This window comes from Dasypus novemcinctus, chromosome 7 (assembly GCF_030445035.2).
Source record: "Dasypus novemcinctus isolate mDasNov1 chromosome 7, mDasNov1.1.hap2, whole genome shotgun sequence".
NCBI classification, from domain to species: domain Eukaryota; kingdom Metazoa; phylum Chordata; class Mammalia; order Cingulata; family Dasypodidae; genus Dasypus; species Dasypus novemcinctus.
Window position 1 is genome coordinate 8,300,285 of NC_080679.1, and position 27,724 is coordinate 8,328,008.

Consider the following 27,724-nt stretch of genomic DNA (forward strand, 5'->3'; position numbering starts at 1 on the left):
GACCTGATGACGTGCCAGCGCGTTTGAAAGCCAAATCATGACCCTACGTAGAAGGTGTCAACACCCCGTTGTGGGGACACTGGCACCCACATATGTAGCGATGGGGATGCCAGCCCATTTCTGGGGAATCTAATCCCCAAACACAGTGACAAAAATAGGAAAAAGACTTACATAAATGGCATAGTGCTATTTTCAAACAGTAAAAATAAAAGGAACCTGGATACCTGTCCATGCCATCAACAGGGTGGAATAAACAGAATGGTCACACGTGGGACACTGTAGGATCACTGTACAGAGAGGGCCGGGAAGCAGAATGAAAAGTGCACAGGAAGCCACGTTTACCAAGAACAAGAACATGTGAATATCCAAACACAGGTCTGCTCATGGGTAAGAGCCAAGAGCAAAGCGTATGCTTTGCTCAATACTTACTGAAACGTGGAGGAAAGAAATAGGGTGAGGATGACAAAGACACCAGTTTCTTTGAATTTGCTTTGATGATTTGACATGGTACCAGGTAAATATTTTCCCAGCTTATAAGACTTTGTAAGAAGTAATCCCTAAAAGCTGAAAATAAATCAGGGTAATGAACCTAAATATGTATCCAGTCGGCTGTATAACTATGAGAAGACCAGTTCCAGGTGACTGTAAACCTAACAATTGGATTGTATGACCCAAGTGAGCCTGAAGACAAAAAGAAAAGGTGGCGGGGAGAGCAGATGTGGTTCAAGCAATTTGGCTCCCATCTACCATACAGGAGGTCCAGGGTTCGATACCCAGGGCCTCCTGGTGAAGGCAAGCTGGCCCATGTGGCGAGCTGGCCCAAGTGGAGTGCTGGCCTGCACAGAGTACTTCCCCACACAGGAGTGCTGCCCCACACAGAGAGCTGGTGCAGTAAGATAACACAACAAAAAGAGCACAAAGAAAAGATAATAAGAGACGCAGCAGAACAGGGAGCTGAGGTGACGCAGGAGAATGATTGCCTCTCTCGCACTCCAGAAGGTCTCAGGATTGGTTCCCAGAGGCGCCTAATGAGAATGCAAGCAGACACAGAAGAACACACAGTGAATGGACATAGAGAGCAGACAATGGGGGGGAGGGGAGGGGAATAAATAAAATAAATCTTTAAAAAAAAAAGAAAAGTAGAGGATAGTCTTCAACGGGCTCTGGCAATCACTCTGAGACTCTTGGAGAGGCCAAAACAAGTAAGTATACGTAAATTGTCCCTGAAAACTGGGATTTCTGGCATGGACGAAAGCAGGTACAGATGTAATTAATATTGATGAGCTTGAGTAAAAATTCCAGAATCTTAACTGTGAATCAGTACAATTCTGTGATACATTCCTTCTTTAAGCACACGTCCACATGCATGTGAACCATTTCTTAGTTCCTTCCCCAGAAAAATACTTAAAAGCATCAACCAACTCTAAAGCAATGGGTATCTCTAGGGTTCAGATTTTGGTCTCTCTGTATCAGGTCCCACCATTAAGAACCAGGGAGAGAAACCGCCAATGCATGGTGCAAGTCAGGATGGCTCGAGGTGAACCTGGAACATCCTTTTGTCTCTTCTGTGACATCGGGAAGTAAGGAAGTTTCCAGTGCCATGGGAAAAGAACAGAGCTTTCCTGAAAAGGCTTCCACTGGCCAAAGAGCTTTAATCAAACTAACTTTTGGTGAATTTACGTACATCAAAACTATTTAGTTCCAAGAATTCATAAAGTTTTTTTATTAACTGGTCACATTTTGGGGGATTTTAGTAAACCAAAACATACGTTTTTTAAATTGGTAAATAAAGGTACTTTCTTGCATCTCTATGTGACCTGCACTTCAGAATAACTAGGCTGATAAGAAAATTTCCTCTTGGAACAAAATGACAGGATTAGAAAATCACCATTTGCAACCTCTAACGCACTAACAGGTCTTGACCATGATCAGCAGTGCCGTTCACATCAACAAAAACTACTAGAACATCTGCCCCTCCCGACAGACACCAACCGTGAAGCAGTCTAGCTGAAACAAAATAAATCAAAACAGAACAAAACTTGGAATGCAAACAAGCCTCCAAATAACCACCAATTTAGGAAATTCAGAAGACAAGGAATATGGTAAATGACTCAAAAGGGATACAGTCCAAAAAAATTGTCGAGTAGGGGAAATTCTACAGGTCAAACAACCCAGCTTCAACAAATGCTAGCAAAGATGAAGAGAGACTTAGGAGAAATATCAACCAAGTGCAACATGTAGACATTATTTGGATCCTGGTTAAAAAACAGACAAACTAAAGGAAAAAGCAATGAACATACTGTATGACTCCAACTATACGACAATCGGAAAAAGGCAAAACTAAGGGAAAATAAGAAAGAGAAGTAACTTCCAGGAATTTGGGGAGTGGGAAGGATGAAAAGGTGGACCAGGGCATTTTTAGGATAGCGAAATTTGTTTGATACCATAATAGAGGATACATGACATTGTGCATTTGACAAAACCCACACACCTGTACAACGGAGTGAACCTAACTGTAATTATGGCTTTTAGCTGACAATAAGGTATCAATCCTGGTTCAACAATTGTAACAAACAGGCCACACTAATGAAAGCTGTTAATAATAAAGTATATGGGGGTGGGGGGATATATGGGAACTCCCCACACTGTCTGCAATATTTTTCTATAAACCTGCTCTACACAGATAAAGTCAGCTAAAAAATTATGATACTTAAAAGACAACTGGAAATCTGAACACTGAACTGGAGATTTGATGATATTAAGGAATGGCTATTTTTTAAGTGGGATAATGGTAATACGGTTATGTATGCTTTTTTTTTTAAATCCTAGTCTTTCAGAAAGAGATAGTAAAATATTTATGGTGTCTGGAATTTGCTTCAAAATAATACTGATAAGTGGTGGGACATACAGGTGAAACTAGAATGGCCATGGGTTAATCCTTTTTGAAGCTGGGTGAGGGTACATAGGGGTTGTTATGCTATTCCATATACTTTTACATGTGTTTGAGGTTTTAGGTAAACTTTAGAAAAAAAAATATTTAGCTCAAAAGATCAAAGTTTAAAATACTTCCTTCTCCTTTCACTCACTATCTATATACAACATACATATATATACATGCTTACATGTATAAACTATATTTATAATTCCATAATTCTATGCTGGTTATAAACTTCTCCTTGGGGAAGGGGAATTAGTTGTTTATCACTCAATAATTTTAAGACTGAAGTTCCCATGGCTATATTGGGAATTATACGTATGTCTTGGAGTTGCTGCAAGGATTAAATAAATTAATAACTAAACCCATTAACATGATTCTGGGCAGGTGACGCGTCCCGGGCTGCTCTCGCCATTCTCCTGTCCAGGGCACATGGGGCCAGCTGGCCGCAGTCTCCTCTTGCTCTGGCTGTCAGTGACACCCAAGGACAGGAGAGCCTGCAGCCCAGGGGCGGCATGCCCGACCACAGGCCCCCGTCTGTGAATAAGGGCCAGCCTAAGGATGAGCAGCAGCTCCCGATGCCTGTGCTTCCTTCCAGTTACTTTGCTCTTGGTTTGCGTGTGGGTTGGGGGCTGCTTTCCTAGTAAAATGTTCAAAACTTTGGGTGCTCCTCTCTGGCCCCCACCCAGGTGCAGGAGCCTTTTCAAAGCTCAGCGCCACTCCCCAAGGCCGGCCGAGGTGACCGTGCCACGGCTGACCTGGAAGGGCCATCACGCGCTGCGGTCAGAGGAGGAGGGGCCCAAAGTAAAGTTGATGACACCACTGGGGAAAGGTGCTAGGATGAAAGGAAGCAAAACCCAAAAAAACTGGGGAGGAGTCATTTTGGGGATGTGGGGCGCTCGCCAATTTTACTTGCTACTTTTTAAATTCTTTAATGCCTTTTTAAAAGGCCTTCAAAGATCACGGGTAAAAAAAAAGAGTCTAAGACACTGAATGCCAGGTGCTGGGTTCTGAGACTTGGGATACAATCAGTCAAAAGAGGATAAATTTTTTTAACTGGTTTTGCTTTAACTAAATGCCCCAGGTACAAGAAGAATTGAATATAGCCAAAGAAATGGCACAGAACGGTCATTTTTAGGCAGGGAGAGAATGGCAACCTCTCCCTCCTTCTGGAGGACAGAGTTTATGAGCTCCCAGTGCAGACCGCCGGGTTGCAATTTTTGCTTTACAATTTCCGCAACTCGGGGTGCGCTGCTTCACCTGCTGAGCCTCCGTTCTCTCACCTGCGGATGGGGAGCCACCACCTTGGGAGAACTGCGTGAGGCAGCAGCCCTGGACTTAACCCTCAAGCAAAATACAATGTAGTTCTACTTTGTATTATTCTCTCTCTACTGAATTTTATGTATGTTTTCATAATATCCATTGTATTTTTAAAAAGAACATTTCATTGTTCTAAATACACAGTCTTATAAAATTTTAATATAACTGTAATCTCTCTCCCTCCCCTGGTAAAAATTAATCTTTGCAGCATCAACTAAAATAAATTATAATGAAAATAAAAAATAAATAGTCTAGGTAAATATAAGCTCAGAAACTGGCAGGACTTAGCCCCACTCGCTCTGTAAGTTAACAGTGGAAATGCCCGGCCGTGCTCTGGCCGTGCCTGGCACCATCGGGCATTGCCATCGAAGCCCTGACCGGAGTGGACAATGAAACCCAGTGATGCTGCAGCGGCGGCAAGTCTATGGGAACCACAGAACCACGGTCAGGGCGCGCCAAGCCCCGCCAATGCCCACAACATCCCCCGGCCGAGCGGAAGGTCAAGGTCCTGGCCTTTGCCCTACACGGCCCAGGATGCTCCAGCTGCCGTGGTCCACCGGCAGCCCTTGGCACGACTGAGTTTTCCGGTCAATCAGATTAGGCGGTCTAATCCCGCTGCAGCAACCAGCCGATGGAAGCCCCCCTCCACCGCCTTCTTTAGCTGGGCAACTACACAGCTTGTTTCCAGAACGTCACAGCATGTGAAGTCTCCCAAAGGAGATAAAGCGTTCTGTAGTCCATACCCACTTTTTTTTTTTTAAGATTTATATTTACTCCCACCCCCCCGTCCATTGTCTGCTCTCTGTGTCCATTCACTGTGTGTTCTTCTGTGTCCACCTGTACTCTCGGCGGCACCGGGAATCTGTGTCTCTTTTTGTTGCATCACCTTGCTACGTCAGCTCTGTGTGTGTGCAGTGTCACTCCTGGGCAGGTTGTGCTTTCTTTGCACGGGGCGGCTCTCCTTACGGGGCGCACTCCTTGCGCGTAGGGCTCCCCGACGCGGGGGACACCCCTGCGTGGCATGGCACTCCTTGCACGCATCAGCACTGCGCGTGGGCCAGCTCCACACGGGTCAGGAGGCCTTGGGTTTGAAGCCTGGACCTCCCAGGTGGTAGGTGGATGCTCTATCTGTTGAGCCACGTCTGCTTCCCAACACCTACTTTTTTTAAGTGTCCTAAATTCTGAAGGCAATTTCCAAAGAAGAGAGTCCCAAACGACAGGCTCTTGGCAACTTCACCCAGCTGGGGCCGCGGCCTGCCCGAGGGCTCTGCTGGATTGAGGCCGTCTTCTTTTGGACATCCGAGTTCTTCAATCCGTGTGTTCAGCCTAGCCGAATTCCTCCCACTTTCACACCACCCATTCAAATGACAACGCCCGCCAAGGCCCGAGCTCTGCCCTCCTCCCGCCCTCAGCCACCACCCAGCTCTCAGCACCTATCAGGTCCCGGAGGAGACCGGGGGTTTGGGTCCCCGGAGCTCCCCGAGAGGCAGGCTGGAGCTGAGCTGCGAAGACGTCCGTCCAGTTAAGAACGGAAAGCCCGGATAGTGGAGAGTCAGGGAGCCGCGGCTCGGTGGCCCGGCCCGGCGCGAAGGTGTCCCCGGGAGGGGCAAGCCAGGCTGGAGAGTGGGCAGGCCCCGGGTGCTCGGGCACCTCATCCGCACTTCTTTATTTGCCCCGTGACTCATTCTCAAAAGGCTTGGGGTGAGGCTGCGGAATGTCCACCTCTCCCTGCAAGCCCTGGTGAGCGATGAGGGGATTTTAAGCAGGGCAAGGCCTGGCCAGATTTATGTTCTGGAATCGATTTTGGGGTCAGAACATGAACTACCTATACCGACAGTCTCAAAGAGGCGGCGTTCGTGTGTGCGACAGGCATGTGCAAGGACGCCACGGGCACACCTGCGGTGCGGCTTGTTCGGACCACCTGCGACTGGCCACATCCAAATCCGTGCGCGTTTATCACACCTGGAAGCACACACCCTACGAAGCCTGGCACTGAACATCTCAGCAGAATCCTGGGGGGTGGCAAACTGTGAAAACCTCACAGGCGATAAAATCGTTATCTATCCGGAAGGTTCACCGCTTCTCACAAAGGTTAACGTGGAACCTGAGTACCTCTGGGCCTTGATTTTTTTTTTACTTAACAAGGATCCCAGCCCACCACCACCACATGCTAACAGATCAGTGTCACGGTGAGAGGACGTGTCGGGATCCTGTGCCCGCCAGCCTGGGCTGGAGCCGCAGGAATTGCGCGTGCCCCGGGAGGCAGGCACTCACCCTCACCGCCTGCACTGGGAGACCCTACAGCCGTGGGCCCCACGGGGCTTCCAGCGACATCAGCCTCCCCTGCAACCTGTCCAGAAAGGCAATTTGTTGGGCCCCACCACGACCCCTGAATGGGGGGCACTGGGGGCAAGGCCCCCCAGGTTGTGCCTGCATACCCTCCAGGGGGCCGGGGCGTAGGCTGGAGTGGGAGAAGCACCGCGCTAGAGCCCTCCGGCTCTGAGGCTGGGCCCCACAGCAAGCCCCAGCCTCAGGCAGGTGTATGGATGGGGGGGGCGATGCCACAACCCGGAAACGAGTGTCAGCAATTCCAGCAACACTCCTGGATACGGCGACAGGAAGCAGGAGATGCACGAAAACGCCACACAGTGTATGTTCCCATTCCGTGGTCTAGAACGCTTTGAGATCATCTGGTATCAAGAAAGTTCTGGGGAAGCCACGTTTGAATCAGAAACGCATGAATGGGCCTGAACCATCGCCGCCAGGAGGAGCCCCGCTGCGGCCCTCAGCAGAGGGGCGCAGGCCGGCCGGGGACCCCTCGTGCTTGTTAACAGCCCTGTGCATTTACTGGTAAGCCAAAAGCACTCGAAAGAATATTTTAATTCATGTATCTTAACAATTTCCTGGAGAGGCAGGCCAAGGGCAGGTTCTCTGGCTTCTGTTTTTCAGCTTAGGAGGCTAAAGGCACAAAGGTCAAATGGCCCACGAGACACAGGGATGCTGAGCTGCTGGGGTCGTGGCGGGAGGGGAGGACCAGCGAGGTTGGGGAAGGGGCTACTTCCAGCGTGGGGGTCTCCACCCAGGAGAGCACACCATAGCGCCCCCCAGCAGGGACCGCCCCGGGTCATGTTCTTATCCCAACACCAATAAAACCAGAGTTTCCCAACCGTGGTATTCTCCTCCCAAAAGGGAAAAAAAGTGCACCCCGAGCTCCCAGCCGAGACACGGGTGGGCTTTCCAGTCCTTTGCTGCCGTGGAAGGCCAGGAAGGGACGGCTCGCCAGACCCGATACCAGCGACCAGCCCCCACGCCCCCAGCCCCCCACCAGGAGACGCTCTGGAGGGACACAGTCGGGATTTGGGGGGATTACACCAGCTTTCCTCTGCACCCTGTGAGTAAAAGCAGCGCTGGAGGCACATTCCTGCACGTGGACTTGTCAAAGAGATTCCCACGCGGTGCATCGGAAGGACCGCCCCTCGCAGGAGTGAGAAGTTTCCCTGAGCAAAGGTTAGTAACAAAGGCAGCCAGTTAAGGACGGTGCTGGGCTCACGCTGCCTGGGCTCACGCTGCCAGGTCCGTCGTAGCGAGCAAGGTGGGGAGTGCCTGGAAGAGAACCTGGAGGGAAACCCCATCCCCTGCGCGCCCGCCGCCCTGACACCTTAGGGGAGGAAAGGGGACTGCACCTCCTGTGGTCTCTCCTGTCCCCTCCTGCGGGGCCTGGGTCAGACCTGGAAGCGAGGCTGTCCTTCCTCACGAGGACTTATCCCAGCCTCCTGCAAGGTCAGTGAGCACACAGGTACACCATGCCCAGGTGATCCCTGCCTCCTGCAAGGCCGGTGAGCACACAGGTACACCACCCAGGTGATCCCTGCCTCCTGCAAGGCCCGTGAGCACACAGGTATACCACGCCCAGGTGATCATCCCTGCCTCCTGCAAGCCTGTGAGCACACAGGTACACCACGTCCACGTGATCCCTGCCTCCTGCAAGGCCGGTGAGCACACAGGTATACCACCCAGGTGATCCCTGCCTCCTGCAAGGCCCGTGAGCACACAGGTACACCACCCAGGTGATCCCTGCCTCCTGCAAGGCCCGTGAGCACACAGGTACACCACGCCCAGGTGATCCCTGCCTCCTGTAAGCCCTGTGAGCACACAGGTACACCACGCCCAGGTGATCCCTGCCTCCTGCAAGGCCCGTGAGCACACAGGTACACGGCCCAGGACTTGTCCCTGCCACCTGCAAGGCCCGTGAGCACACAGGTACACTGCCCAGGTGATCCCTGCCTCTTGCAAGGCCCGTGAGCACACAGGTACACCACACCCAGGTGATCCCTGCCTCCTGCAAGGCCTGTGAGCACACAGGTACACCACGCCCAGGTGATCCCTGCCTCCTGCAAGGCCCGTGAGCACACAGGTACACCACGCCCAGGTGATCCCTGCCTCCTGCAAGGCCCGTGAGCACACAGGTACACTGCCCAGGTGATCCCTGCCTCTTGCAAGGCCCGTGAGCACACAGGTACACCACACCCAGGTGATCCCTGCCTCCTGCAAGGCCCGTGAGCACACAGGTACACCACGCCCAGGTGATCCCTGCCTCATGCAAGGCCCGTGAGCACACAGGTACACCACGCCCAGGTGATCCCTGCCTCCTGCAAGGCCCGTGAGCACACAGGTACACCACGCCCAGGTGATCCCTGACTCCTGCAAGGCCCGTGAGCACACAGGTACACCACGCCCAGGTGATCCCTGCCTCCTGCAAGGCCCGTGAGCACACAGGTACACCACGCCCAGGTGATCCAATGGTCCTCAAGGAGGAACACGTGTGGGCTGGCCGGCCTCTTAGTGAACACCTCTGCACCACTGAACACCGAGGTGGGAAGGGGCAGCGGGGTCACCTGAGCATCACCACTTGGCCTCGGCTACTGGCCTCATGGGCTGGTCATTCTCTCTTGGGGGCCGTCCTGGGCACCACGGGGGGTTGAGCAGCATCCCTGGCCTTGACCCCACTAAATGCCAGTGTACCCCCCTGTCACCACAACCAAACATGTCTCCAGACTTTGCCAAATATCTCCTCGGGGTCGGCACCGCCCCCACCTCCCCTCGATCGAGAACCAAACACCTGGATGTACAGATAGGGAAACTGAGGCCAGGAGTCACAAAGCAATGCAGAGGCCCAGCAGAAACCTGGCCCGACCCCAACGTCTGTCTCGTCCTTCTGCCCCAACCCGCAGGCCCACTGTGGGGGACACTGGTCAGCTCTCCGACGTCACCGAGGGTCTTAGCTCTGCTTCTCTTCATGAGCACCTGAGCAGGTCTGGGTTTCACAAGCACAAATGCACGAGCCACAGCAGCCAGCCGTGGGGGCGGAGGCCGAGCCTCCCGGGGCCTTCTCCTCGCCCTCCGAGGAGGGCTCCGCTCCCTCAGGCCTCGGCACCACCCCTCCATCCCCGTGCCCACCACCCCCTGAGCACGAGACGGGCCCCAGCCCGCGGGACAGGAACGGCACGTCCCTCCTCCTCGCGGATGATGCCGGGCTCCAGCGAATGTTCTCCCAAGCCGCCCCCGGCACTCGGGGAAGCTCTCGCGCACTGCTGGTGGGAATGCGAGATGGTCTGAAGACAGCCTGGCGGGTATTTAGAAAGTTAAATATACACCTCCCACACCTCTCAGTCACTCAACGCCTAGGTAAAAAAGGTAAACAGCTGACTGTCCATACAAAGGCTGGTACCGAAACGTTCACAGCAGCTTTGCTCGGACAAACCAACAACTGGAAACAGCCCACACGGTTCAGCAAAGGCATGAGCAAACAGGTAAATCCATGCGGTGGAATATTATTTGGTCGTAAAAAGGAACAAACTACCGCCACACACAACACGTGTATCTCAAAATCATCAAGCTGCATGCAAGAAGCCAAAGAAAGGGTACGTTACTGCATGATTTCACTTCTATTAAATTCTAGAAAATGGAAAGGAATCTACAGCGACAGGAAGCAGATGAGTGCAAGCAGACAGAAGCAGGGGGGAAAGATGGCAAAGGGGTGCAAGGAAACTTTTGGAGGTGAGGGCATGCTCAGTATTTTGCCTGTTAACTTCACATTTGTCCAAACTCATCAAATCGTAAATTTTAAGTATGCACGGTTCATCTTGTAAATGCCATACCTCTATAAAGGAATAGAAAAGTAAAATGAGTGCAGAAAGAGAATTACCGCTGGAAAATTCACTGACAGCTTTTGACGGGAACTGCTGGTAATCTTTCCCGTCACCTGACAGGTGAGTCCTGCCTGTAGCCTATGAGGATTTGTCCAGGTGGGCACCATGCATCACAGTACCCACAAGGCTCTCGGGGTACCAGCCACTCACTCCTCACATGAATTGCCTCAGTGAACAAGGTGGCAGGGCCACAACCTATGCCTCCCCTCCCCACCCCACAGGTCCTTCCCAATCACTTAGGCAGGGTCGTGTGCTTGTCACACCTGCACAGGTGAGGACCTGGGCACAGGTCAGCCCATAGTCAGCCCATTCCCATGCCCCTGGGAGCAGTGCTGCAGAGAGAGCACTGGACCAGGAGTCCCGGGTAGAGGCCACTACCAGACAAGCCTGGATGAGTTCAGCCTTTCTTTGAAACCTCCGTGCCCGGTATCTACAAAAGAGGCAGTGACAGCTGCCACCTGACTCACAGCAGTGGTAGAAAGGTAATCGAGGGCATTAAATATACTGAAACCAGCTCCCCAGATGGAAAATGCTCTCCCATTAAACTAGGAGACAGTCTGCACGGCCAGCTCCGTCTTAGAATTGTGCACAGGATTTTGCCACTTGCAGCTCTGCCATATTCCTTGGCGTGACCCCGGCGAATCACTTTGATTCTCAGGGCGTCAATTTCTCCCTATCGTGCTAATGACAGTTCATGGGCAAGTAACTTCTATTTATACATGCAAAAAATTAACAGCTTGCCAGCATTTCCATTATTATAATGTCACATAATTCGTGTGGCTTAAATGTAAGACCCATATTCTCAACCAGCTGGGACTGAAGGTGTCTAGATTTTCTCAACGAAAATGAATTTTCAGAGGTGCGTTTGGAAACGCGCCCTCCTTCCCAGACTGTGGAACCTGTAATCGCAGGCAGCCAGCTTGCCGTTCTGTCCTCCTCCTCATACAATCAAAAACGTCAGTCAGCAAACTTCAGCCCTGGAAGGAAAGTGAACCTAACAGCTGTTATTTTCTTTATAACCTTGGTGAGTAAAAGACTGAATCGCAAATCAGAATCTACAGGAGACTGCAGACAGCATAAAATTCCTCAAGTACCGGGAAACGGACTTTGGCCCAGTGGTTAGGGCGTCCGTCTACCACATGGGAGGTCCGTGGTTCAAGCCCCGGGCCTCCTTGACCCGTGTGGAGCTGGCCCATGCGCAGTGCTGATGCGCGCAAGGAGTGCCGTGCCCCACAGGGGTGTCCCCCGCATAGGGGAGCCCCACGCGCAAAGAGTGCACCCGGAAGGAGAGCCGCCCAGCGCGAAGGAGGGAGCAGCCTGCCGAGGAATGGCGCCGCCCACACTTCCCGTGCTGCTGACGACAACAGAAGCGGACAAAGAAACAAGACAACAAGACGCAGCAAAAAGACACAGAAAACAGACAACCGGGGGAGGGGAGGGGAATTAAATAAATAAAAAATAAATAAATAAATAAAATCTTTAAAAAAAAAAAAAAAAAATTCCTCAAGTACCTTCGGAGACCCCTGGGCTGATGGGACCCACTTCCCCTCTGCATTATTAAAACATCCAAACCTGTGAGTGGCAGGTGTCGGCGAGCCCAGGGTCTGAATCCTGACTTGGCCACTTCCAGGGGAGGGGGAGAGGGAGGGTTTGAGCCCACACCTGTGTCCTGGGGTGACCAGGGTGATGAAATGACAGATGCACACAGCGAGCCCTTAACGCAGAGTCCCACAGATGGAAAAGAGCAGACAGGAGGGGCTCTCGTGGAATTAATTCACTCCTAGGTGAGGGAAAGGGAAGAAACGAGGAGGGTGTTCACCAAGGGTTTAAGAGAAATTTCTGGAATCGAGGCCAGAGCAGCTGGCACTAAGGCTGCCTGCTGAGCCCTGGGTCCCTCAGGGAGCTGACCGGGACCCAGCCGGAGCTCGCCACCCCTTCACCCGTGGGCTCCTGCTAGCTTTTCACATATGGCTTGCAAGTTTTTAGTGTCCTCTTTTCCTTAAAAACATTCATAACTAAAATCTCAAATGCACCCACTGGGTGCACCAGGATTCAGCCCATCAGCCTCCAGCCCTGGCCTGAGCCCAGGGCAGTCCAGTAACCATCCACTATCGATGACTCTGAATAGCTGCGGAATCCACAGAACACCTACAGAAGCAGCCAGGGCTTTCCAGGTACAGAAGCTCAGTATTTTTTTTAAACATCAGCCTTTCATGATTGCAAACTCATCCCAAATCAAAGAGCTGAACTGTGATCAGCTCCAGGGGACCAGTTCAGAAAAGGGCGACCAGGCGGCCCAGGGGGCTGTGGGTAAAACTAATGAGCAAGTGGCTGCCCCAGCCCCAGCTTCCCTCAAGCTTAGGAAAAAGTCTGGGGTCTGGGGTCGTGCTGTGTATATGAGTGGAGGGGAAAGGGCCAAGTCCTGCCCAGCTTCCACCAGGGAGATGGCTGGGATCTCTGCAGAAGAGAGGCCCGTCCACCTGAGGCCCTCGCCCACACCCAGCCCGCGTGTCTTCCCAGCTCCGCAAAGGGTGGCAGAGGAAAGAAGGTGGACGTGGTCTGGGCATGGGAAACAAGTCCAAGTGCTGGGCCCTCAGGAGTGGCTTTGGGGCTCAGCGGCTTCCGGCAGCTCGTCAGCGGGCACGTGCCAGGGGCATCATATTTTCAAATTGAGCGAGCAGCTCCTGGTCAAATGAACTCGAGTTTTGGATCAAAACCCAGAAGGGCCCCCCGAGGGATGGTACCGCACCTGTCACAACTTAGGGCACGCAGGTTTTAACAGACCCACCTCCAAGCTGGAGCGCTGCCTCCAGCCCCCAGGATTTTAATCCAACAGGAGTTATGTAACACAAGCCGAGGTAACGGTAACCATGGAAAATGGATCTTCTAAACACAAGCTTCTGGAAAAGTTCACTGCAGTTGGCTCCGCATGGCATCTTCCTACAGAATTCCTAGGCTGGGATTGTTTTAAGAATCAACATGTGATGGTAGCAAGAGGAAGAGTTCTGGCCCCAAATACTCACCACCTCAAATGTCCATGCCCTGCTTCCTGCCCCCTGCCTCTTGAACATCCTCCAAGGCGAAGGGCGGACGCTCAGGATGACACAGAGAGCAAGAAAAACATGGCCCCCCCTTGGGGAAACGACGTCCTAACACCTCCCAAAATTAACTACATGCAGAGTTAGGGTTCTCTGAGAGAGAAGCAGGGTGGCCAAGGGGAGAGGGGGTTTAATGTAAGGCCTCAAGAATGAGAGAGACCCTTTAAAGCTGAGAGAGGCCGTGCCAGGAGCTCCAGCTGGCTGGTTTAGGTCCTCCAAGGAGGGGGCAGGCAGACCACCCGACCGCGCCACCATGCCCGGGAGAGGGTGGACCCTGTTTCATAACCTAATAAGCCCTTGGAGGGATCAAAGCCCATTCCATCAGCAGATGGCATGTCCGGAAGTAACGTGTTTTCACTTTTTGGGGAGGTGGGAGGAGAGCGTGGGAGAAGGGGTGGGGCCCCAGAGCCACCGACCCTCTAGAACCTGAGCCCCTCGTTGCAGTTAAAGGGGTGACAGCTGAAACATCTTTTCCCATCAATTCCCCTCTGCCAAAAGGCTGTTAGGACTCTGAACGGATGATCACGGCAAAATGGAAATTAAAAACCTCAGCTCTTGCTAGAGATTTGAGGCTGGCCGAGTCTGCTGCAGCCATGTGAGCGGCAGGGAGCAAAGGGGGGGAGCAAAGGCGGGGTCCGGGCCTGCCAGCAAAGCCCGGGCGCTGAAGGGGGCATCCTTTATCAGTGACAGCAACGCAGGCGAGCAGACGGCTGGGTGAAGGACGCCGGGTGAAGGACACTGGGTGAAGGACGCCGGCCCCGGCGGGGTGGGGGCAGCTGCGGGGATCCGCTGAGTGGGAGGCGGGGCTCCCTGGTGCACGGAGGGGCCTGAGGCCCTCGCGGGGTCCACGTGAGCTCAAGGACAAGCCCCACTGGAGCTCAGTCTGCGTCCAGGCCGGGGAACAGGGAATTTGGGCCAAATGACGTTCTGGAACTAGCACTGCAGAGACGGGAATCACTAGCTCAGGCCCAGAAGGCTCCAATTTTGGAGGCTACTCCCCTAAATCTCATGAACCAGAGAGGCGATTCAGAGCCGACTTACACCTCTAGGGTCTGCCTTAAAACCCACCGTATGTGTAACACCCACATACCCGGCACAGACTCGGCCACTACCTGCGGGGCGTGCACCGTGTCCTCGCTATAAGACACGCGTGCCATCCCAGGGTTCTGGATGGTTCTGCAGCTGCTCTTTACTGGCTCGTTAAGCCTGGAGGAAAGCAAGGACCGTGGAGATGCTGGCAGAAGGACAGGGCTCCTTCTGCGGACCCCACACACTCGGATGCTAACAAGGCCTGCAACATCAAAGTACATAATAGAAGGGACACGAGTACCAGATCATCCACACACTGCCGAAATTACACACATGCTCACAATATCACAATAGGGTTTCTTTTCTTTTTTTGGATATTATCCTGCTGAGCAGAATTTCAGCCTCTGGTTCTATTTGTGGGGGGAAGAGGACTGTGGATGAAATAATTCCATACAATGTCCTGGGGCAGTCAGGCCTCAGCAGACCCCACCTCTCTTCTCCACCCTCCCCATCCCTGTCTCTACCAGACAGGGTCATCTGGTCCTGAGTTCAGGAGTTCAAGGGCTAAGGAGCGATGGAAGGGGCAGCGGCAGTCACTTTAGAGTTGGGAGGCACCTTGAGTCCGGAATTCAATCCCATGGTCTTTAGAGGCTAAAAGTGAGATCCGGAGGGGCAGGTATGTTTCCCAAGAGGAAGAGTAGCAAGTCAGCGAGGGAGGAGCCGGCCTCGATCCCTGGGTTGGGGTTTTCCCTCCCGACAGGCCACAGAGAGTAGTCAAGGACCTCACTCTGCATTACATCATTCTGCTTCTAGGAAAGAGAGGCAGCGTAGCATGTTGCATGCTCTAATGAGAAAACGCCTGTGTTCCTTATCAGCACACCAGCCACTCCTAAAAGCAAAGTCCTGGGATGCAGAGGACTTTGTGTCCACCCCCTGTCCCCAACCACGGAAGCCCAAGAGGGACTGCCCCACCCCCAAAATCACACACACTCACACACTCTCAGATCCTTCCAATCAGGTGAGGTGTTTGCCTCTGGGTTCAACTTAGAAGTGGCATCGAGATTAACACACCAAAAAGCTGCCATTCCAAAGCACAAGGCAAACCGACTTGCCCTGCAGAATGCCACACCCTGCCACTGAGTCCACACTTAATAAGCACCTCGTCCCTTCCTGGAACCAGACATGCGGCAACCCAAGCTGCACTTTCTCTCAAAATCCTCTCGTTTCTGCGCCAAAACCACCTCAGAAAAGCTGGCATTCTATGCACCATGCCTATTAAAACATCCCTGGTGGATGGGGAGAGGTACCGAGTGTCCACAAGCAGGAGAGGGGAGGGCATGCCAGAGCTCACGCCACATTCTTTGCAACCCCTCCGTATGTCTGAAATTTTTCATAATAAAATGCCGAGAAAAAAAGACGCTCTGTAGTTGTAGTTCATCAGCCAATGCCATTGCTTTTAGTACAACTCTCTGATCCCAAACCGTTAGTCGGGACGGCCCACTCCCCTCGCCGGGCAGGGCCCGTGGGACGGCGGGAAGGGGTACACGCTGGGCGAGGGCACCACTGCCTCTGGCGAGCCCCGTGTCCCGACCAACCCTGCATGACAACAATTGCCCGAACAGGTAGCTAACGGAAGCCTCCTTACAACACGAAAACAAGGTACCTGGTCTGACCAACAAAAAGAGGGCACCACTTGAAGGTCAACCTGCCAACCAAAGAATCTGGGTGTGCGGCCTCCAATCTACGAGAAACGGTGGAAGTTTCCAGTCTAGGAAAGTCAAGTAGCTCTGTCATCTAAGTCTGGGATTCTAGCAGCTTTCAAGAAAAGCTACAGTGCCAGCGAGTTCAAGGTCAGCTCACCATCCAGGCTGGTCCTCCAAGACTCACAAAGAGAAGCACAAAACGGAACTGCCCGTGATACGAGTATCACGCTTGGAGTCCCCTGGTGAGCTAGAGGTTCGGGGCGAAAATACTGCAGGGAGAACGAGAAGACTAAAATGTGGGCAGATATGATATTTTTCTTTGCCAGCATAAGATGACCAGAAGGGCAAGTACAGTTTGAGAAACCTGGGTAAAACTGAAATTGTCCCAGTGAAAAAATGGGAAGTGACTTTAATGTGAGAAGACAGCGAGGTTTCTTTGAGCAGAGACGAAAGATTTCTGAGCCCTCCCGCCCGGCAGGGTGGCACAGTGCCTATCAGCGACCCCCAAGGTGTCTTCTGTCCCTCTGGGGCTAAAACAGGGCACACAGCAATCACCTGCCTTGCCCTTGCATGGCACATGGCCTGTTTAGCCCCCTGGTCCCAAGTGCCTGACTGTAGGAGTCTATGGATTAAAGCTAGCAGAGGAAAAAATACACAAACACACCATATATATATATATATGAACACACCCATCAAGCCTCCTGCTGTGCATGCTTGGCATTGCCCTCTGAGAGGCATACCCTCAGGAGACCACAGGAACTCAGGGGTCATCATGGGCCCAGGGTCTGCATGCAAAGGCTCAATCATCTAACCCCACCCCACCCCACCCCCACCTGGGTTGACTGAGCTCCAGCAGACAGAGCCACACTAGCCACACTCACGAGAGACTGATGTATGGCAACACGAGGTCCCCAGGTCAGGTTCACTCCCCCCCACCCGGCACACACACACATACCCATGTGCACAGCCCCACCCCCCCCAATGCTCCTCTGCCATGATTCCCGGCGTGCCTGGTTATCTGTTTCCACGTGGCATCCTTCTGACATGCCCTGGGAGAAGGTCAAATGTCCCACACATCTGGTCTCCCCCAGCTTCAAAAAGCAGGTGCTTGCCACAAGTTTGTCTACGGAGTCTCACGTCAGCCACATTCCGTACTAAAAAAGTGAGTACAAACACGGCCCTCCCACCAACGCCGCTCAAAATAAATATCTGCCATCATAAGGCAGCTGGAGAACATACACACACACACACACACATACCCCCCCACAGTCCCTGTCCCATCCTTAAAGCTTCTCTGGCCTTATTTGGCCCTGGCCTGGTGGAGGGGGATGGGCGCCTTCCCAGGACACATCAGAAGGAACAAAAGAACAAAGGAAATAACCCCTTGAGAGTAACTGAGTTGGCAGCACTTAGCCTTTTTTTTTTTCCTTTTGTGTCTTCGGCTTCACTGATAAAAATAACAGAAAATGAAAACTGCTACTATGAAACTACGAAGGTGCCAGAACAGTCTAGGGCAAGAGCAGAAAGTAAGTTGCTGTTAGAACACCAACACAGACCCTACAGTTCTCTCAACTTACTCCAGAGATGGCAAGAGGGCTCCTGAGGCAGACGTGGGCTCTGAAGAAAGAGAACCCAATCCCCGCTACAGGGGCCCGGGAGGGCTGGGGGCTGGGGGTGCCAGGCCAGTCTAGGCGCTGCACTATCCACGTTTTGCAGGCACTTCCTCCATAAGGTTTTCACTCACACGGCTTCGTTACAAAGCTGTGACTCTTCACATACCGAGGAATTCACAGCCCAGAGAAATGCCAGGTTTTAAAACACTAATATCTCAGGCGATGCCCAAAATGAAACAGCGACTTAAATAGTTGTTTATGGACAAACAACGGAAAGAATAATCCAGTAAGGAAGCCAGCAGTTGAATCGCCGTGCTAAGTGTCATGAAACAAACCCTGAACAACAACGAAGGGTCTCTCCAGGTAAGACCTGCCCACGGGGTGGAAGTTTGGTGAGCGCCCGTCACACGGGGGGAGCGGGCACGGGGGCCATCACGCCACACCTGGGCGCACGTCCACCACAAACGAGGACACATGGGCAGCTCAAGGCAGGCACGAGAATTTGAAAAGCAGTGCCCTTCCCAAGAGCCCCCAGGCAGCCCCCATGCCCATCCACAGAGACCAGAGCAATAAGCTGGAGCCACGATTTCTCACGGCACGCCCTGGAGAGAGCCCCACGAGCCATGCGGAACGAGAGAACCCAGACACCAGCGAGCACAGGCCGCACGCGGGGCTCCATGTACAGGAAGCTCAAACCAGACACCTGATCGGTGAGGTCAGAAGCCATGGGGGCGCTCCTCCTCGAGCAGGGAGCAACTGGGAGAAGAAGAGGGGAGGGGAGGAGGGGGAGGGAGTCAGCTTGGGAAAACCTCACCAAGGAGACCCTTAGGATGTGGGCATCTTTCTGTATGAACTCCTTTCTGCCACATAAACACATAAGGAGTTTGAGGTAGTGGCAATTCCACCAACCCCAAATCCCAACTCCAAATGACACGAGAGGGCACTTAGGAAACGCAGAGACCTGTTTGTGGAAGGTAGAAAGACAAGGATGCTTTTTTAAAAAAAATCTCACTCGCCAGCCTGAGTTCCCCACAGGAGCTGCAGCATACCCGCAGCACCCCAGCCTCTCACGAGGGGCAGCAGACGCAGAGAGGGGCTCCCATAAGTGCCCTCCCTGGGAGATACACGAGGTTTTCCCCCGCATGAAGGGACAGCTGAAAACACAGACAGCATGGAATTTCTGGACAATTTCGTCCTCATTCAAAAAGCTGGCAAGGGGTCACCAGCACCACAGAAGGCCGTTTGCCCTCACACCGAGAACATGCCCGCTGGCTTAGGACATATCTACTGGTTTACGTTTAAACACAAGAAAAAACACTTTCAGGAAACAAAGGTGGGTTTTGTTGCCATTTCGTTGTAGGCATTCATAAAATATTTCTTCTCACTTCTTTTCAAGTATGCTCAAAGCTGTTAGTATGTCCATATCAACTCAAACCCAAATTAAAACCAAACTCACTTCCTAAAGATACTGTTCTCCCTTTAAGGATATTACCTAAGAAAATGGTCACAGTAGCTTCAGCCTGGCCAGTGTCCTAAATTGGAAATCAACATAGTTGCCTTTGCTAGCGCCTGCTGAATGCTGACATATCTAAGACCGAACATCAACGGCTTGTGAACATGGCTGGTAATTATTTGGAATTCTTCTCCCAGAATCATGAAAAGTGTTTCCCACCCTTAAGAACCAACCTTGTAACCATGATGCTAACGACAACCAGACGGCATGAGCAGTTTGAAAGATGAGACAGTTGCTTGTGTAGAAACACTGTTCAAGTACTCCAACACTGGAGCCCAAAAAAGACAATCCCCATCAAACAGCAGAAGTGTGAAATTTGCAAATGAGCCCCTGCTTAAACAAAAACACCAATCTGTTCCCGGAGAGCTCAGGGTGGCCACCTGTTCCGGGCGGGTGGCGAATCCTGATCATCAGTGGAAGAAGCCCCCATGGGAGGCACGGCAGCCCCACCCTCGAGCCTATATTTAGCCCGCACTGCATGGAAAATGTCCCGAGCTCGCACACAAACAGGCCATTTGGCCGGATGTTCAAAGCGTGCCCGAACGACCTTTTCTGCCAGGGGTGGGATTTGGACCCCCTCCCTCCTCAGCCCCCAAACAACCGAGACCTCTGGCCTGGGTGGAACGTGAGCGGGGGGCCCTGGGGCACAGAGGACAGGCGCGGGACTCCAACTGCAGTGCCGGCCCTGCCCGCGGCTGGAGCACCGCAGCACGCCCGCAGGTGCCCACGCTGTAAAACGGGACCCCGAAATCTGCCCCAGCCCCTTCACGGACCAGCGCTCCCAGGACAGGGCTCGCTGCGGCTCACAGAGAGGTACTTAACAAAAGGAAGGAATTATGCAGCTAAGCACCAGATCAGAACCCCAAACCCTGGTTTTATCCGTTTCTAAGCCCGGTCCGCTTTGCCACCCGCACGGGTTCTGGAGCGGTGGAAGGGGTGCGGGTGGAGATGCAGATCGGTTTGAATGTCGAGAAACAGGAGACAAGACCAAATCAGTGGTTAAAACGAGTCAGAGCAAAGCTCCCAAGCCATAAACACACACAAGGTATAGTCAGGGGAAAAGGAGGATGCCAAACAAGGGATTTTTAGTCCTAAAATTAAAAGTCTGGTTTGGACCAAAACACAGAGGTGGCAGTAAGAGGGCCGCAGGTTTTGTTTTGAAGGTTCCTGCAGCTGCTGGAGCTGCTTCTCCCTCCTGAGTCACTTCCTCCGGGCTGCTCCAACAGCTCTTTTCAGCCACTAATAACATATAGCTCCCCTCTTTATAGAAATGCTCTTTTAGCTCAGGAACGGCAGTAACAAACGGTATCATCGGCCAAATTATCATAAGCAATGAATACCGAAGAACTCCATCTAAATATACCCGAGACGGAATTAAAAATCAATTCTCCCCATAGGAGAGGAAAGAAAATCCACAGAGCCAGACTCAGAAGGAAGTGGGACCCGGGCTGGCCCGAGCGGGTCCTCCTGGCGATATCCGTCCTCCACTGACCGCTTCCAGGAAGCTCACTCAGCACGGCACAGGCTTCCTTAGTGAGCACAGAGGTGGAGGGAACGGCGGCTCTGTGACCAGGTGGATCTGGGCTTGACCCGCTGCTCCACTGTATTTGAACTTGTGGCCCTGAGCCGCCCACCCTGGTGTCTCCTCGCAGGTGCAGGGCAGGCTGATGGGAATTCCCAGTCCACAAGGATCGCCCGGAAGAACGAGGCCTGGGAGGTGCCAGGCCAACCCGAGCGCCACGCCCTCTACACCAGCAGTTCTCAAAGCGGGTTCCCCTGGGCCAGGGGCATCAACCTCCCTGGAAACGTGTTAGAAATGCACACCCACGGGCCCTGCAGGGTGATTCGGAGGCACGCTCCGGCTGGAAAACCGCTGCTGACTGTTAAAGGGAAGGTGCTCTGTTCTGTCACAGCCCTCCTCCGTCACTCATGGCCCTCTCGGTGGCATGGATCCCGTGCCCAAGAGTCACTCACACACGGAGTAAAGAGACGTCGCCCTTTCGCAGGCAGCCCAGTCAAACGGGCTGCTGAAAGGGGCACAGCAGGTCTTTTTCTTCCCCTACCGACACTCAAAAAATTTCATTTCTGCCTCAAACACCACACGTCCAGGCTGAGCCACCAGCTCCTAAAGGTGCCCGCACCTAACTTCTGTGCTCTTTTGTGATGCGCTTCAAAATGCCATCACAGGGCATAAATACTGAATCACCAGGAAGCGGATGTGGCTCAACTGACAGAGCATCTGCCTACCATATAGGAGATCCAGGGTTCGAACCCAGGGCCTCCTGGCCCGTATGGTGAGCTGGCCCACGCGCAGTGCTCATGTGCGCAAGGAGTGTCGTGCCACCCAGGGGTGTCCCCCGCCTAGGAGAGCCACACACACAAGAAGTGCGCCCCATGAGGAGGGCTGCCCTGCATGAAAGAAGCACAGCCCGCCCAGGAGTGGCGCCACATACACGGAGAGCTGACACAGCAAGATGACGCAACAAAAAGAGACACAGGTTCCCGGTGCCGCTGAGAAGGATAGAAGCAGTCACAGAAGAACACACAGTGAATGGACACAGAGAGCAGACAACTGGTGGGGTTGGGGAAGGGGAGAGAAATAAATAATAAATCTTAAAAAAAAAAAAACAAAAAAAAACACTGTATCACCAGCCAGGGGCAAAATGCTAGCCTCTCCAGCAAATCAATGGACGATGTCAACCAACAATCCCCATGGCATCAACCAACAATCCCAGGGACCAATAATCCCAGGGATCTTCCTTGGGGCAAAAAAGATCCCTCCAAGCACGGAGGATATAAGCATAAGCAAGCAAGACCGGACTCCTGCCCTTGGACAGCTCCCTGTCCATCAGGCTGGAGTGGAGCAAGCAGATGAGCCCAAGAAAGCTGGGGGAAGGCTGGGTGGGGTGAGTGGGGGACAGAGAGGCACGCCTTATTCTGGCTCGGACAGGCGGGAAAAGCTCCACAGAGGCACCAGCACTGGGGGACAGGCCTCAAAGGAACAATAGGGCATTTCATAGAAGGGAAAGGGACACGTGCAGAGACTGAGGCCGGATGCAGGACCCAGAAGGGACGCCCAGACTCTGGAGGACCCTGGATGCTGGGCTCAGGAAAGGGGTTTGACCTGCAAGCAACTAGCAGGCAACACAATTGCTTTTAAGGAAGAAGACTGTTACATTTGAATTGATAACTAAAAGGCCCCATACCTGCAACCTTTAGTTAAACTTGACCTATTATTATTTGGGTCAATATGACAGAAGGAAAATTATGCTTACCCAAGGCAGGATGGAGAGATCCGCTTTCCTAAACACACATGCCTGCAACACCAGACTAAACAAATTTCTATATGAAAGCAAGCTCAAAAAAGTTTTGCCGAGGTAAGCAACTTGACGGATAACCTAATACTTTGGGTTATTTGCAACATTCCCAAATTCTTCTCATTTTGGGGACAGGGCATATCTGCCCTCCCACTAGCGTGGGACAGTTTCCACGCAGAGCCCGTGGGAACAGTGTATAACCAGGGGCTGTTTCTAAGCAAGACAAGGACGTTAGCCAGCTGGTGCCCACCCAGCAACCCCGGGCAAGTGTCCTCCACTTTCTGAGGCGCAGGGAGGGAGTCCATGTCACAGGATTGCTACAAGGCTGCAAGAGGTGACACGGGTACCTGCTCCACACACTGCCTGACAAAGATGCTCAAGAAAGCAGCTGCAGCATGCCACTAAGGGGTGCCCTCCTCTGGGGGTCCACAGGAACATGGGAAGGGACATGCAGGGTGTCCTCCCAGCTCCCCCAGATGCCTGGGGGCAGACCCTACCAGGGAGCTCTGGACTCCCCTAAGCAGGGGTGCTAGGCAGATTTCTCCAGCCTTGGGCCAGGCGGCTGAAGGAAGCCACACTGTCCCCAGTGGGACCATGGGTGGGGGTCAACCTTCAAGAAGGGCCAAACTTCCCCTCGGCTGGGAACCGCCGGCGCCCTGGCTGAATGAGCCAGGTTATCATTCACATCACAGCTCTGCTGCTGGCAGCTGAACCACCACGTGCAACTGCTAATAGAGGCTTTATTCTTACAAGGACGAGCTTTACTGAACCAGAAAGACAGCTGACTCATTTACCTCAACCCCACCAGCCCCCAGCGGACTTTTTATCTAAAGGAGAACTGGGGGGGGGGGGGGGCAGCCTGACAAGCTGCTCCAATTGGAAGACAGTTGGTCCCAGGCTTCGTTGCTGGCTATCACGGGTATCACAGGGTCACCTTCCACGGCATGCCATGCCCCGGGGGACACCCAGAAATCTGACCGGTAAAACCTGACAACGGCTGTGATACTTCCTTAAATGCCAGAGATGGGGGGGGGGGGGTTGGCAGCTTTCTAAGTATTTAAAGAAAATTGAAAGCAAGCTTTTTTTTTTTTTTGATGAGCTAATATTTCAAACAGGACTGTGGCAAACTCACATTTTCCCATACCTGCAAAAAGGACCCATTTTTACTTGAGAATCTGGGTGAACTCTCTCAACAAAATATACGAAATCCATTAAAAGATTTTCTCATCCAGATTCACTCTGACTCATTCTGAAATGAGCATCAGCCAAAATAGCTCTCCTTTGGACAAGGCCGCACCTCACTCCAACAGCAAAAATTCCTGAAGACACCAGAAAGTGGGGAAGTTTTGAATAAATTATGGCACGACCAAACACTGGAATATTACACTGCCATGAAAAATTGTATCTTCAAACATACTTTATAGTGCCAGAAAGTTGTTTACATTATGGTCATCAGAAAGCTTTGTAATTACAAAAAAAAAAAAAAAAAGTCTTAGTTTGAAATCATCTAAAAGGAGGTTAGTTCTCCAGTGGCATTACAAGTGATTTTTAAATGATTCATCTTGATGGGCATATGCTTTCATGATTGGAGATGGTTCTACTTCTAAATTCAGAAAAATTTCTATTTTGCTATTGTAACACCCAGACCTTCAAAGTTTACAGGTAGAGGCAGATTTGGATGTTTTTAGGGTGAAACACTTCAATAGCTCTCCTACTTTGGGCACCTAATAGTTACTCCACTTGGGTGGCTCCACCTATCCAGTTGCTCCACTTGGGTTGCTCTATCTATTCAGTTACTCCACACGGCTTACTCTAATGCTTCTGCAGCCTCGTACCCCACTGCAATGTCCTGAGTCAATCTCAGTGTATAACCCACATCTTACATCATTGGACAAAACTGTTTCTGCAAAGTTCTCATCCACAAATGTCCTGCCTCCACCGAGCAAATCTCTCAATTTCCAATACCGCCACCAAGAAACCAAAAACCCAAAACCATATCATGAAATGGGCAAGGCGTGGGAGAAGAGCACTGCATTATAACAAATGAACTTAAACTCGGAAGAGCCCATGGACGATCCCAAGGGAGCCCTGCTCTGGGAGACTGCAGACCTGGGCTCTACTCGAATCACTCCTTCGTCCAGGCCAGACTTCAAACGACCTCAGCCAAATATTCCAGATGTCACTATCGCCCCTGTCACCTCCTCTATAATAATAAAGCAGACCCACCCTCTCACACAGGGTCTGTGCAGCCACGCAGTGAGACTGTGAAAGCAAGAGTATTTTTGCGGAAGTTCTACACAAAGGAAAGGAGACATCATTATGGACAATAATGCAAAGGACAGAAGCCTGGTGAGGCGGGTCTGAAGCCTCACTGAACTCCCTGCAGCCCCGGCACAATACACACACTCCTTTTGCTAACAGAGAAATGAGAGCATCATCAAAGCCCCACCAGCCTAAGTCCACTGACGGAGTCTGACTTTAAAACGACAAGGCTTCCCACCAAGAAAGGCACGCACATCTCCCAGGGTGAAGGCAGGCATCAGCTATTAAAAACCATCATCTAGGAACCACACAAATATTAAAAAACAAAGAAAAATGCGACCGCATCCCCTTGCTAGAGAGTCAACCGCGCAGCTGGAAGTGCTGGAGGCGCCAGCACCTAGCTTCAAGAAGGGGAAATGAAGGCGGCCGTGAGAGTCCCACCCCGGGTGACAAGGCACTCCCAGCCTGCTGTGGGGAGCAGCTTTCAGCGCAGTTTCATCAGCGGAAGAGGGTCGGCTGAGCTAAGCACAGCACACCTTTCCTTCCTCCGCAACACAGCCAGAGCTCTCTGCAAGAACATTTCACCATCAGTCGGGCACCAGAGGCCCGCAGGTGCCAAGGTTTCCCATCTCAAGTCTCATCCAAGGCCACACGCACCTAATGCTTGAGCGATGTGGCAGCAGCCTCGGAGGCCAGCAGGGTAGCCAGTGCATGGGGGGGAGGGGGCGGACAGCCAGCCAGGGCCCCTCGGGGAAGACGGAGCTCCACAGACACTCCCGGGGAGAATCAAGTCCCTTCCCCGTAGTCCCCCAGTCAGCTGGCCTGGCTGGGACACCTGAAGTCCACAGGGCTGCAAAATGCCAAATGCAGGGGCACACGGCATCCACCTTCTTCTCCATCTAACAGCATTTCAAGCCAGCACTTCGGCGTTAGTTCAGACCACCTAGCGCCAAAGCCAAGCCTCTCGTGGGCCGATGCCCTCTCCCACGCAGGTGGAGAGGAGCTGGGCGGTGCCCGCAGCCAGGCCTCCGACAGCTTAGCATTCTTCACCAGGAGCGCCCTGGCCTTCGGGGAGAACTATTCTGCATTAGGGATGCCACCCCGCACACCTTTTACCATCACCCGCCAACAGCCGTGACGGGGACAGGCTGCCCCTTGACTGTGGCTGGGCTATGACTCCACACTTCCTGCCTCCCACCTGGTCCCCCAGGTGAGTCTCGGCAGGACAGAGGGGACAAAGCAAGGAGACAACCCAGAAGCCAAGGAGCAGTGAAATGAGTGCCACCGGCACTCCTGGCAGATCCTGCTGCCAGGGAAAGATGGAACGCTGGCCGGCCTCTGGCAGGGCTCCGCCACATCCTGACCCGCGGCGAGGTGGAGGGTGGTCTGACCAGCCCACCTGGCGGCTTACAACCAGCAGTGACCTCCACTTCAGCCACAGCCTCCCAGTGCCAGGCACCTGGAATGCCACCCTCAGGCTGGGAAGGTTCTTCTGCTAATCCCATCCAGGACATTCGGAGGAAAACACTGCTCAAGGCCAGCTTTTGCACAGGGGCAAGCGGAAAGCACCTGGACGCCGCGGCAGCAAGTCGGTCAAGTTCAACTGTGGTTCTAAGCCTGAACTGAGAAAACACCCGAAGAGGGCACTCTCACGGAGCCCCGGGGCCTCATCCCCAACAGCACCACTTCTCAAAGCAGGAAAACGGGTCTTCGACGTCCAGCAAGACGCACCGCCGTAGTGGATAACCTGTCACGGGTCCGGCGGCGCCAGCCCCCCTCCCAGCTGTCCCCCGCGCCTTCCCCCCGCCGGGCGGCCTAGGACGCGGCGGCACCGAGCCACTTTCTCACCGGAGAGCCCCTATTGTCCATCATCACATCAACGCCGACGATCCGTCTTCTCCGGCGGAGCCCGCGGCGCGCCGGGCACGCGCCCGGCCCGGGGCAGAGCTGCCGAGCGCCCCGGCGCGGGTGGACACACGCACGCACACCCCCGCGCGCACACCCCCGCCGCCTCCCCGCCGCCGGCCGGCCGGCCGACCCTCACCTTCGATGGCGATGACGTGCTCCCGAATCTGGTTCTGCAGCCCCGGCTCCTCCACGCGCTCCAGCAGCTCGTAGATGGAGTAGATGTTGGGGTGGACCGACTCGAAGCGCTGGATCTCGGCCCGGATGGCAGCCGAGTTGGCCAGCTGCTGCTGGTAGTTCATGGTGCAGGCGCCGCGCCCGCAGCCGCGCGCCCCCCCGCCGCCGCCGCCGCCCCGCGCCCCCGGGCCCGCGGGCCGCCGAGCCCCGGGCGCCGCAGCCCCCGGGGAGCCGGGCCCGCGGGCGGCGGGCTTGCGCGGCGCGAGAAGAAAGGCGCGGGCCGAGCAGGCGCGGGGCCGGCCCGCGGGCTCAGTTCATGGCCGGGACGCGCGGCCGGCGAGCGAGCGGGCCCCGGCGCCGAGGTCAGCGCGCGCCCATGGAGCGGCCCGCAGGAGGCTCGCGGGGCTCCTTCGCCCGCCGCCGCCCGGCCCTAGGCGCTGCCCCGCCGCGCAGCCATGAAAGCCCCGGCGGCCGCCGGGCCCAGGGCCCCTGGCCCCGCCGCGCCGCCCCCGCCGCCCCCGCCGCCCCCGCCGCCCCCGCCGCTCCGGGCGCCCGGCCGCCGCCTGGGTCCGCGCGCTGCGTGCTGCGCCGCCCGGCGCGCCGGGGCCCCCGCGCCGAGCCCGCCGTGCGCCGCCCGCCGAGC

At 53.7% G+C, this 27,724-nt stretch overlaps 1 protein-coding gene across 3 annotated transcripts in view; it reads right to left on the minus strand.

Annotated features, from left to right (window-relative positions):
- The window catches only part of AGAP1 (ArfGAP with GTPase domain, ankyrin repeat and PH domain 1), a 617,334-nt gene extending 590,096 nt beyond the window's left edge, over positions 1–27,238 (minus strand). Inside the window, exon 1 of one of the 3 annotated variants that reach the window (XM_058299852.2) lies at positions 27,044–27,238. In XM_058299852.2, coding sequence (XP_058155835.1) covers positions 27,044–27,206 — 163 coding nt within the window. In that variant the 5' untranslated portion in view covers positions 27,207–27,238. The remainder of the gene's footprint in view (positions 1–27,043) is intronic. The other 2 variants (XM_058299856.2, XM_058299853.2) reach the window with 2 other exon arrangements.
- Positions 27,239–27,724: the final 486 nt, after the last annotated feature.